General features: G+C 39.5%; 1 protein-coding gene across 2 annotated transcripts in view; it reads left to right on the top strand.

The window, feature by feature from the left end:
* LOC148881565 (uncharacterized) overlaps nucleotides 1-13606 on the top strand; it is a 101057-nt gene that overhangs the window by 37973 nt on the left and 49478 nt on the right. For both annotated transcript variants that reach the window (XM_088988726.1, XM_088988724.1), the window contains one exon: nucleotides 1986-2064. In XM_088988726.1, coding sequence (XP_088844852.1) covers nucleotides 2001-2064 — 64 coding nt within the window. In that variant the 5' untranslated portion in view covers nucleotides 1986-2000. The remainder of the gene's footprint in view (nucleotides 1-1985; nucleotides 2065-13606) is intronic.

Below are 13606 nucleotides of genomic sequence, written 5' to 3'. Positions count from 1 at the left end.
CCGTAGGCAAAAGCAATGCCTCACATCCGGCGGAGTGCAGAATGCCCCATAACGACGGCGTTTTAACCCCTGTTGACCTCGTGCGGCGCGAATGATGGGCCCGGCGGGGCCGCCCCGTCTTGCGATATATTTTTAAGTGAAAAAAAAAAATGTATGTCAAGTTTGAACTCCAAATGACGCATTTGAACACCGGCGCCCACGTCACTTACCGGTCTGGGCCATGCCCTTTTTCGTCATACGCACTCCAATTCACACAACAATGTAGAATATTGGGTGGGCTGGCCCGAGAAAATAATACTTCATACCACATATGTGCTTTGTATATTTGTATTGTGTTTCGTGACATATATTTGATTTATATTTGTTATCCTATAAAACGTTCCTCCCAAGCTTGTGTGCGAGAGATCCTTTTGGCATCAGACGCCGATGTGTGTAATCGGAGTGGGATGAGAGCGGCTCTATTTTAAGGTGGTGGTGGTGGGGGGGTTCTGGATCCGTGTCAGCCTACCTTCTGTGGCGAAGGAGATAAACAAATAAAGAATGATGCCGAGTGGGTTTAAAAGCCTGTTTGCAAAGTTAAAAAGAGACGCCGCTTTGGCGGTAGAATGATTTAGTCAATGCCGATGGAGTTGGAAAGTTAACGAGCGAAGGGGAGGTTGAAGTGGCGGTGAGGGGGGGCTAAAAGATTGGAAAAATGTTTCAAATCCTCCTTTCCCTTTCTTAACTTTGCTGCTGTGTTACTTCCGGGTAGAGTGAAGGCTGCCGCGAATGGCTGCCGCTGCTCACCCACACGAAAAAAAAAAAAAAAATCCCGTGACTGTGAAGTGTCCTTGAGAGTTTTGAAAGGCGCTTAGAAATGAAATGTATTTTTATTAAATGGTCATTGTAAACGTTAGTTCGAGTATATTTATTTATATTTACCCATCTGCAGTATGTATGTATCTATCCATATTTATGTATCTCTGTGCATTTATTTCTGTATTTCTGTATTTATTATTTATTTTTATTCATTCATACTTGTTTATCTATTCATGCATGTATATTTATTTATTTGTTTAGTTATTATTGTTATTTATTCATATGTATTTATTCATTCATGCATGTATATTTATTTGTTTATTTAGTATATTTATTCATGCCTGTATATTTTATTAATTATTTTTTTTCATGGATTCATGTGTTTATTCATATTTGTTTATTTTTTTATTGTATGCATATTTCTTTAATATGTATTTATTTATTTATTTATTTATATTTACCCATCTACTTATTTGTGTCTATCCATGTTTATTTATTTGTTTATTTTTATCTGCATTTATTTCTGTATTTCTTTTTCTTTATTTCTGTATTTATTTTTTATTTTTTATATTGGTTTATTTATTCATAGTTATGTATTTATTTATGCATGTGGCCGTATTAATTAATTAATTTATTTATTCATTTAGTTACTCATTTAGTTATTTATTTATTTTTCACTGTACATTTATTTATGTATTTATGTCTTTATCTATTTATTGTTTATAGTTATTTATTTATTCATATTTGTTTATTAATTCATGTGTCCATATTAATACATTAAGTAATGTATTCATTTAGGTATTCATTTAGTGATTTATTTATTTAGCTTTCAAATGTCCTGAACCGCCTGTCACAAGTCAATATGACCCCGCCCCCAACATAACACACTCTGCTTTAGATCATTTCAATTCAAAATTCATTTTTTTTTGGGGGGGGGGGTGATGCAAAGTGCATCGCAAGCCACCTTCGCATCCATCACTTGTTAAGCACACATACATCTTTCACCCCCCTCCCCCCTAAAAATCTCTCTATTCTTGACACACACACCCGTCAACGGCAAGATGTGTCGTGTACGTCTTTCTCAGTGGTGCGTTGCCATCAGGGCAAAAATAAAAAAATGGAGCGCCGTAGTTTCACCTGGCTTGTTCATTGCACTGACTTTTATCTATTTATTTTTTAATGCACAGAATATCCCGTGAAAAATGGAAGAGGAAGTCTTTGTGGACAAGATGGGACAACCCCACAGACGCACAAAAGCTAGCAAAGGTATCACGGTTAATTTTCCACAGAAATGTACTCAAAACAAAAGCCGTAAAAGCTCACTGCAACCAATCTCCGTAGCGATTATGATCTCTCAAATCCCCGGCATGCAGCAATGGTGTAAAATGTCTGTAACCAAGGCCAATAATGAGTCATAACGTGAATATTTACCTCCCATTTTATGCCAGTCTAAGCTTTCAAGCTTCATAAATTATTCCCGCGCAATATGCAGCCTTGTATATTCTAATGGGCTGCCATATTGGATTTTATTGCAAATGGAGGGCTTGTGATTCTCCGAGAGGAAAGGAAAAAAAAGTGCATTGTGGCAATGTGTCTCGTGGCATCCATTCTATTTTTTATTCTTATTTTTATCAGCCTGCGTCAAAAACGTTCACTGCAGTCCTCCCGTGAGATGGAATTTAAGAACTTCTGTCAGCTGTGACTGACAAATGACGGACAGCTTGATTTTCGGCTCAGTTGAGAGCAATCGGCCGGAGGGAGGCGGCCATCTTTTTTTTTCCCGTGACACCGACTCGCCAGACTGCATGCGCAGTCATTAATATAAAGCATGCAGCTCGCCAAATCATCTTTCCCCATTGAAATGAATGAAAAAGCCCTTAATCCGTTCCTGGTGTGTGTGTTTTGGCCTGCAGGGGATTGTATCATATAAAACGGGGACAAACAATTGATGCAATATTGAGAAATCCTCATTTATCACAGAGGATAAAGAATATATGCCTGTGAGCATTGTAATATTTCTCTATCCGCATTATTTGTTTGTGCATTTATTCAACTAATGAAGCAGGAAGAACACAAATTGGGATTTTCTAATCAATGAAATTTTATATTGACTTAGCATGAGCGTATATGCCATTTCGGCATGCTAATCCCTCAACCGGCCAATCTGCATTATATTTTTATTACCCAGATTAGCTAAAATTGATTTTCCTTTCAATGACTAGCACCGCCTTCGCGTTAGCATTAATCTAGCAGACCGTCGTAGACGTCAAAACTGAATTTCCGCCCCATCACGACGTTGTTCAGGGTCACCTCATGTCGCGCCGAGGCTAATTGGATGTATACCAACGAATAATATCAACCGACTCTGTCTTTGATGTGATTTTCGTCACATCAAGACCTGCTTTCGACGCCATCTTTTGAAGCTGTTAATGAGCAACCGGCAGTGTAGTGTCAACATGTTGATGACGCCTTTTTATGCATCCCCCCTACCACCCCCCCCCCCCCCCCCCCATAACACCCATAACATGCCACATTGCATCGTGAACAACCGTCGGATTACGCTGATTGATTGCGACTGGCAAGGATGAATCGGACAAGCGTCAGGCGGCAAGCCAGTGGGACCCGCCGTCTATTGGCTTGGACTCGCCGACTTTTTGTGTGTATCTGTGTGTGTGTGTGTGTATATGAGAGGAACAGATGCCGAGTGACGACAAATAAGCTGATGGGATAATGAGATAACGAGCAGATGAACAGGATGACGAATCGTATGACTGTGTGAAAGGGGGTTGGGATGGGGGGGGGGGGTAGCATATATGCAAAACTGTCATTAATATGAACTGACGCGATCAAATGCGTAACGACGTCGGCCATTTTGCTCGTTACCAAACGTCCGCAAAAAAGTGCTTCATGCGCCGAGAAATGATCGCATGTATTCGCAGAGCTTTGGTGTTGCTAATGTCCGAGCTGAACAATTGGCGGCTAATTTTCCGAACTGGCATAATAGGACGAAAATTAGCATGTTATTGAGCCGATGCGCTTTCAAGCTTGTCGACTTGTCCACATAAGTAGATTTGGATCGATCGTACGCATCTCGCAACGATCTTTCGTATCCGCCACATCTCATTTTTACATCCCCGTGATTTGTTCGGGTCGATATCGCCGCCTAAATAATGATGTTGCTCTGTCTACGCTCGCGTACATCATTTCAAACGCTTTGCCATCCAAAGTCCGAGTCCATTTGCTTGACGGACGTCTTTGACGGTTGCTAAGCAGCTAGCGCAGGATGATCCTTTACATTCATAATTATATTTACCGTCACCTACTGTCCCGACGTAGGAGCTGACGGCTTTGAGCGACGGCGCAAACTCAAATAATTATAATAATAATAATAATAATAATAATCCATTTCATTTATAAGCACCTTTCAAAACTCTCAAGGTCACCTCACAGTCATGGGATAAGTTTTTCTGTGGATGAGCAGCGGCAGCCACACGCGGGTTAGCGCCATCAGGACGCAGCGCACCGTTGGGTGGAGTTTGCCTGCGTGCAGCGGGAAAACCAGCGCGGACAATAATAGTCCTTTTGCCAAATCACAGCATAGCTAGCTATATAGTTAGATAGCAAGGTAGCTAATAGATAGCAAATAGATAGATAGCTAGATAGGGAGCTAGCTAGATAACAATAGATAGCTAACTAGATAGCTTGTGGTATAGCAAATACATAGATAGCCAGATAGGAAGCTAGCTAGATAACAATAACTAACGACATAGCTAATAGATAGCAAATAGATAGATAGCTGGCTAGATAGCTAGCTAGCGAGATAGCTAATAGATAGCAAATAGTTATCTAGCTATGTAGCCAGCTAAATAGCCAGATAGCTAGATAGCCAGAAAGCTAGTTAGTTATCTATTCACCAGCTCGCTAGCTTTCTATCTGTTTGAGTTGAGCAAATCCCTCCGCGTCCGAATCGTCTTGACGACAGATTGCGAACATTCCCGATGAGTGACAACGACGACAAGCCTCGCTGTCACAGCTGCATCATCTCACGCTTTATACGACCAGGCAGGGCCGTTTGTAAAACACGGACGTGGCAACAATGGCCGCGACGTCATCTGTCCAATCCCATTATGGACGGCGGGCGCGCCGGCGGAAAAGACACAAGCGTTACGCATGCCATACGGCGAAATCTGCCACGGCGTATGACGCACGACTGATGGAAGGGCATATGCATCTCCCGACGGCTTCTGCCGCATGACAACGTAACCATAACAAGCGACGTGCCTGAGCCAATGCGCCCCGATGCTTTTAGACGGCCCCAACGTAGCGGAAAGCCGTCATTTAGATGAGTTTCCATTTTTTTATATTCCGTATATATTTATTATTTTTCACGTCAACCCTAATAGGCTAACGTCGAATGGAGCAGCAAAAAAATTGAGCGCTCGATCGACCGAACCGGAGAAGTCAAGGCGGGGAAGTTGCCAATAAATCCGTTTGTTTACATTTTAGCGTTAGCATGGAGGCTAAAAACCATCCAAATTCTAGTACATATATAGTAGAGCCTGAATGCTAAATTGGCGCTCCCACAGTAGCGTGAACAGATTTCAAATGCATCAGCCCGCCCCCACTAACCCCCCCGGTAACCCCCCCTCTCCACAGTTCATGCTGCGACGACGTTGGCGGGCAGCTTAGCCTTGTTTCTGTTTGCCGTACGAGCTTCTCGCTACGTTATCTCTCGCGGCGTAACAGGATTAGCAACTAGTCACAAAATGAAACATGCCCCCCCTCCTCCATTCCCTCTCAAAGGTAGTGTTGACAACATTCTTATGAGCAAATGATGATCTTAGACAGGCTTAGCCGCGTATGCAGTCGGTGGCAAACAGGACGGAGCTAATATAATAATAATAATAATAATATATTTCATTTATAAGCGCCTTTCAAAACTCTCAAGGTCACTTTACAGTCACAGGATCAGCGTTCACTCAACCCCGAAGTACGTCAAATTGAGTTATTATTAGCTCACTCTTAGCTAGCTAGCTTTCTATCTATTTGAGTTACTTCTGGGTTGAGTGATCATTCGCTAACTATGAGCTAGCTAGCTAGCTTTCTATCTATTTGAGTTACTTCTTGGTTGAGTGATTATTGGCTAACTGTTAGCTAGCGAGCTAGCTTTCTATCTATTTGAGTTAGTTCCAGGTTGAGTAATTATTAGCTTACTCTTAGCTAGCTAGCTAGCTTTCTATCTATTTTAGTTACTTCCAGGTTGAGTTAACGCTGGTGGCTGCCGCTGCTTACCTACAGTAAAACTGATCCTGACCTTGAGAGTTTTGAAAGGCGCTTAGAAATGAAATGTATTATTATTATTATTATTAATTAGCTAATAGATAGCCAGATAGCTAGACAGTTTGCAGCTAGACAGCTAATAGCTGGCTAGCTAATGGATTGCAAATATTACGTAGCCAATTGTGAGTGGGGGGGTATTGAGGGCCGGGGTGGGTGTGGCTTGGATTGGCTTGGATTGGATTTGCCTTTATAAAATAAAAAAAAAAATCATATTGTAATAATCTGGAGTCCAAAACAGATGTGTGACCCCGTGACAGGAGATGACCTTTTGCCCTTTCGGCAGCCTCGCTAACAAATGCTAATGCTAACAACAATAAGAATCGAACTTTCCCGCCAGTGCGTCTCATTATAAACGCTGGAAAGAACATTTCTACAGCTGTTTACCTGTAAAGGCCTATTTTTTTTTTCATTTCATAATTGTCCTTTTTGCTCGGCTGCGCGGAATAAATGTGTACGCTCGTCGACAATTTGCAAGCGTGTGACGCGACCCCTTTTGCGCAGCCAGGCCGCCGGCTCGGGGGCGCCATTATTCATGTTCGCCGGCGGACTTTCTGGCGAAGGGACAAACACGGGATCATTAAGGAGACGTTTGGAGGGGTTCACCGCCGTCGAAGCACGAAGAGGTGGGGGGGGGGGGGGGGGCAAGATTCGGCTAGCTATGTGAGAGCGCGCCTTTTCCTCTCTCGTAATGGAACGATAGTGCTTCAAAGCGACGCGCCGCAATATGAAAGACAGAAAGAAAAAAAAAACATTTGCGATTGTGTTTCATTCCTCTCAAAGGACATCACAGGATATTTGATCTACGGAGTTGATATGTATGATGAAGAAAAAAAATGTCTTCTGTTGGAGAAAATTGCCTTTGTCTCTGGGGCAGATGAATATTTGCGCTACCTGCTCAAGAATGATCGTTTTTATGTATTTATTTGAGGAAAAGGGGCTCACAGCACGATTTGAAATTGTCTTCCAGTTAACAAATGAAGACCCCCATCACCCGTTGACATTAATTGACACTCGTCTATTAGCTAGCTAGCGAACTTGATCTATTTGAGTTATTCTCGGTTGAGTGAACGCTGGCGCATGTGGCTGCCGCTGCTCACCTACAGAAAAACTGATCCTCTGACTGTAAAGTGACCTAGAGAGTTTTGAAAGGCGCTTATAAATGTAATGTATTATTATTATTATTATTATTATTATTATTATTATTATTATTATTATTATTTTAAAGACGCCCGTGTTCTCCGTGAACAACCCACCACACACAAAGCTTGTACCACAGCCTAAATGTATCACTTCAACATAGTTCCCCTCCCAAAAAAATATTTTCACTGCTCAAAATATAATATAATTAAAAAATATAACAATATAATAAAAATATAATATAATGATAAACAATATACAAAATATAATAAAAACAAATAAAATTATATATAATGAAATATATATCATAAAACATTCTACAATAAAAAAAATTAAAAACAGTTTTATATAAAAATATATAATAACAAATCTACAATAAAAAATAATTAAAAACATTTTTATATAATAATATATATACTAACAATCTACAAAAAACATAATTAAAACAATGTTTATATAATAAAATATATAGAATAAAAATTCTATAATAAAAATTAATTACAACCATTTTTACATCGTAAAATATATACAATAAAAAAATATTAGTTAAAAACATTTTTATATCATATAATATAATAAAAACATCTACGAAAACACAATTAAAACAATTTTTATATAATAAAATATATATAATACAAATTATATAATAACAATTAATTACAAACATTTTATATAATAAAATGTATATAATTAAAGAAATAAAAAATATTTAAAAACATGTTTATATAATAAAATATATACATAATGAAAAAAAAAATATGATAAAAATATGATAAAATCCTTCACCCCCAAAAATCTAATATAATTATAAAATATAATGATATACAGTATATAATAAATAAAAATAATACATACTATTTTTTTTATTATTATTTTTATAGTCCATATCTTTTCTCCATAGACGTTCAAAGTCTGCATGAAAAATCAGCATCAAACTTTCACTTTCGGGCCACGCGACTCCTTCTTGCACTGACCTTTGGAGCACAACTTTGCTTTGTCTCTCCCGGTGTTAAGCCGTCATCAATTTTTGCCGTACTTTTCTGTCATTCCGACTTTGATCATCCCCCGCCGTTCGCTGTCCTTTCAGCCTTGCTACCATTGTTCCCTTTGTCGGTCACCTCATATTGTGTCTGTCTCTTGATTGTCTCTCTCTTGCGTCCTCGGCCTTTCAACATCTAATACTTTTTTTCTTCTTCTTCTTCCTTTTGTGTAGGGCATTTTTCTTTTTGGCTTTTAACTTTTTAAAGCGCTTACTCCTGAATTCGATCAAAGCTGGAGAAAATGATTTTTTTTTCATCAAAAGTGATTGGGGGTGGGGAAAAAGGCCTTGGTCAGTTCATATTTCTTTTTTATTTATAAAGGTAACATCCGACTTACGACCGAGTTCCGTTCCGACCAAACGGTTGTAAGTCAAAATGGTCATAAGTCGAAATCCATTCAAAATGTTGAATAGAGACTCGGAGGCTAAATGAAAAACCCGGAATAACTCACATAGATAGAGAGTTAGCTAGCTAGCTAATAGATAGCAAATAGCTAGCTAGCTAGGTAGCCAGTGTTGTGTCCTGCATCGCCCGACTCCATCCATGCAGCCGCCCACGCTACAGGAGAGCGCAGGAAACCCCGCGTCGCTTCCAAAGGCATTTATAATTCAACATGCACTTCCCGGCGTCCCCTTTTACACACCCTCACTCGCCACCCCCCTCCCGACTCACCTGCGCCGCACTTTGTCCTCCCAGCTCTTCTTCTTCCTCTTCCAACAAGCACTTTGCATTTTCTCATTTCACCCCCCCCCCCCATTTCCACCCTTTTTTTTCTTTTTATCGCGGCCTTATTTGCTTTCTTATTTGCTCCTGCACACCCTCCCTTTTTCCCCCACTGCCTTGATAATATTCCTTCCTCAAGCGAGGGATGGCATTAGCAGTCCCTGTGCTTCAGCGCCAACGCGCAATATGTTGGCACATGACAAGATTGTGTCCAACCCCCCCCCCCCCCACCGCACTGCATCAACGGCGTTCAGCAACCAAGCGTGACGTGCAGGCGTCCACCACATAATAAGTACTCTTGTAACTTTCTCATCCGTAACCTTCCCCTTTAAATTAAAAAAAAGGATCATTGCAATAACCGAGGGTGTATATCGTTGAACTCCTCATTTTATTTTCGTGGCCTTGTTTAATAATAATCTTCTTCTTTCTTCTTTTCCTTTCGGCTTTTCCCCTCAGGGGTCGCCACAGCGAAGCAATGTCCTCCATCTATCCCGGTTTTGTGCATCCTCTTCTCTCACACCAGCTACCTTTCATTTATATTTAACTCATCACTGCCATTCACAAATTTAGTCGGGAATTGAAAATATGACAGAGCGCCGTTGTCTGGCAGTGAATGAGTTAATCATGATTTTATTATGATTTTATTAATTGCAGTTGTCATCACGTGTCGTCTTCTTACACCCCCCCCCGATCCTCCTTGCCGTTTGCTCCCCCACTGGCGCACTTCTATGACTTCGTCCCTCGACAGTACCTTCTCTCCATCTGCCTCCTATTTCCTTGTTGCCAGTTGTTTTCCTTCTCGTCGAAATTGTGGTTATTCAATAGGCATTACAGCATCCAGCGGGTACCCCAAAGGAATATGCTTTATTTCCCATAGCCAATATCTTTGCATGTAACAATCGACTTGACATGTAGACTCGGGCGATGTTGCAGAAAGCGTGTCAGAAAACACAAGATGAGGGGGGAAAAAAAGAGAGATTACGTTTGCAATGTGGTCGGGAATTAAACAAAAAAAAAATCAAAGCATGAGCGCAAATCTCATATTGTGTCGTCACCGATGTGCAGCCGCTTAAAACGTGAGATTGGAGATGCTGTGGCGCCTTGAGATACAAGTTTGAAAAGCGTTGCTGCAGCCTCGCTGAATAACTTTTCATCATTTTTTTAAAGCCAAATAGCTACAATATATACAAATATGCCACCATAGAAAAAAAAATCACATTTAAAGAACGTTTTTGCCGCAAATTTTTGTTTGATGGACATTGGGATACTCTGTTGTTTGCAGACTGGCCACTTGGGGGCAATCTAACAGGAGACGATGCGTAAATTAACGGAGACATCGACAGCTTGTCATTTGGCCATATTATATTTTATTATAATATAATATAATATAATATAATGTTGTAATAATAATAATTATAATAATACGTATTATTTATCAGTGCCAATATACAATACAATGTTACGTTATATTTTTTAATAATATAACGTAATATAATTGTATATAATATTAGAATCAATTATATGATATTATATTTTATCTTTTTATAATGTACAATATAATATTACATTATATTTGTTATATTATATTTGTATATAATAAGATTAATACATATTATTTATACGCACCAATATACAATACAATACATTATATGTTTAAATAATTTTATGTAATATAACATCATATATTATGATAATCAATTATATATTTTTATAATATAATATACAATACAATATTATATATTATAATTATATTATATTTGTTGTTCTTCGCAGAGGATAAGGCATATATGTTATGATCGGAACTAGAGTTCTAACCATTGCGTAACCTTGTTTTGCATCAAATTTGTGGAAACATTTTAACGTAAAGTTGCGTTGCTGTTTCAAACACACGACTCGTAATTATTTCGACGGATAAAAATATAATAATATAATAACATAATACTTATCCAACCCCCCCCAAAAAATCATTCAACAGCGTCGATCCACACCAAACAGCATAACTACCCCCGTCAACTCAGCGAAGGGACTGGATTGTCCCCGGCAGAATGTGTAAACAAGCTCGGCGAGACGCTGACAAATGCGACTAATTGAACAGCGCCATTTTGCCATCCTATCAAGGGACGTCATCTCCACTGTCGCAAATTGCGCAAATCGCCCACGGGGACGTTTGCGCGCTGACATTTTTAAGATGGATTAAAGACGTTTCCCAGCAAATTTCTCTGCAAATTGATTGTAAATAAATGACCTGTGGTAGGAAACAAAAATACACACCTGTTGCTTTGCAAATAAATTTCATTTCAGTTCACCTAGAGGTATAAAAACTATCTTTTCAAATCCACTTTCTATTTATCAAGAGTACCCGTCGGAGTCCATCATACTATCGCCCCCTTTTTCCGCCGTCATTACCCCACACGCGCAATTATTTACGCTTGGAGCGAGTCGAGCGGAAGTAAAGGAAAAGTCGGAGAAAAGGTGGCATCTCCAGAGCGAGAGAGCGTCGATATTGAAACACGTCTTTGCGTTTTCACTTGAGCTCCGGTGACCGAGCAGCCGTGAGTTTGAGTCACTGTTGCATTATGGGAATTGTTTTCTCGCCGCGGTTTAGTGACACGTTAGGACTCCTGGTTATTTCGTTCGCGTGCGATGAAATGTTTCAGGGACATTATTTCATCCAATTTATATCGGTTTGTTGTAGTAAATAGTGTTTGTTTTACGTCTTTTTAAAGATTATTATGAGTTATTTTATATGGTATTAAAACACATATGACAGCATTATTTCAAGAAGATATAAAAGTAACAATGGAGCATGACCGAGCCCACTATGTTTTTGTTGTTGTTGTTTTTTTAGCGATGTCACGTGAGCTAATTGCATTTTTCGGTAACTAACTCATTCACTGCCATTCATAAATTTACTCGGGAATTGAAAATATGACGTTGAGCGCCATTCCCGAATTTTTTCGGGTTTTGGTGTTTCATGCTTTGGTGCCGATAAAGCGTTGGTCAGACCTCTGGCAATGTTTTTCCCTTCTACAAGGGGGCAACAGTTCCCCTTTTTTTCCATGTTAGCGCTTTGTTCCAGCTTTAGCTGTTGCTAAAGCGCTATATAAACCAATACTGCGTTGTCTTTAGGACATCTGCCCTCATTTCAAGCTCATATAACTCCGGACCCATATAATTTAGGAATTAACTCTTTTATTCCGATGAAACAAGAAAGTCTCAGGTTTCTTACGCTGCATTGAATGTTTATGTCGTCCTAAAACTCAATATTCTGTATTCGAGTGACAGTGACAAAAATCCTGGCAATGGAATGGACTAGTAGTGAATTAATTAATTAATATATGATGAAAATATTTTTTATGGGGTCATATGGCTGATAGGCATTTCTGATCATTTGTACGTAGAAGGGCGTTTTGAGTTTTTATTTTTAGTGAAGTGGAAAGAATTGACTACTGTTACACCATTCATGAGCATATTGTAGTCCCACAGGGTTCAATCTTAAGCCCCATGCTGTTCACATTCAGTCTATACACTTTCTACATAAACACAAATCTCCAGATACAGAAATCTACACACATTTAGTTCCGAAATAACTCACCCAGAGTAAGAAAGTAAACATTTGACAACATCCCTCGCTTACTACTTCGCCACAGCAGACACCCACAAACAAAACATTGTGTTTTTGTGGTTTCACACAGACACTTCAGCCCCTTAGATGACTTTACTGACTTATTCATAAATCCTTTTTGTGGCTATGTCGATATACAAATGTAGCCTTGTGTGCTAGTCCTGCATTTGGCCCCACTGCATTTTTCATGACAATGGTGGACAAGATAAGACGGGTTGCATTAAAAAAGTGTTTCAATGAGATTTGTGTAGCTCGAATGTCTTCGTTTGACATTTTAATGTCTACATTTTTTGTTTGGTTTTGGCACCTTTGAGAATAAGGACACTTATCAGGCTTTGTATTCGCTTAATTCATTCTACCCCTCTACCCCCCTAGCCCCCTTTCATTTTTCAATTTTCCCCCCAGTACCAAGGGACTCGCCTGGCGCTGAGTCATTCTCTCGCATAGGCGTCATCTGCGTTTGATTCTGCATGCAATCGTACCTTTTCCGATGGAATCTTTTCCCGAAATCACCTCAGCTTCCTCCATGGAGAAAATTGGAAACGTTAACCGCCCCCACCACCCCACTCAACTTTCAATTGTCTTTTCATGACGTGAAAGTACGTTGAAATGCTTTGGACTGTTGGATAATGTTCCTCGAGACTACCTTGAATGGATTTCATGGTCGTAGCAAAATATTTTCGCCAGTCGATATCATTTTACACATTAAAATTCGACTCATGGACATTTGTCTGAAATAATATAGGTTTGTTTAAGTGTGAAAATGAAGTTTTCACTGTTAAAAAAACACTGCCCCGCTGCGATAATCCCTGCCAAGCAAAAAATAGCATCATCCTAGCCGTTCTAAGATAGCATGAACGTGCCGTTGTGAGCCAATCGCGATGGAACTTTACAACTCCTCAAGCACAGGAAGTAGAAATGGATAAATAAATCAAGATACCTA

The sequence above is a fragment of the Hippocampus bargibanti genome, linkage group LG22 (assembly GCF_051943395.1).
Source record: "Hippocampus bargibanti isolate YZ-2025 linkage group LG22, ASM5194339v1, whole genome shotgun sequence".
Lineage (NCBI taxonomy): Eukaryota > Metazoa > Chordata > Actinopteri > Syngnathiformes > Syngnathidae > Hippocampus > Hippocampus bargibanti.
Note: the sequence above shows the minus strand (reverse complement) of the source record. Positions and strands in the feature narration are given on the sequence as shown.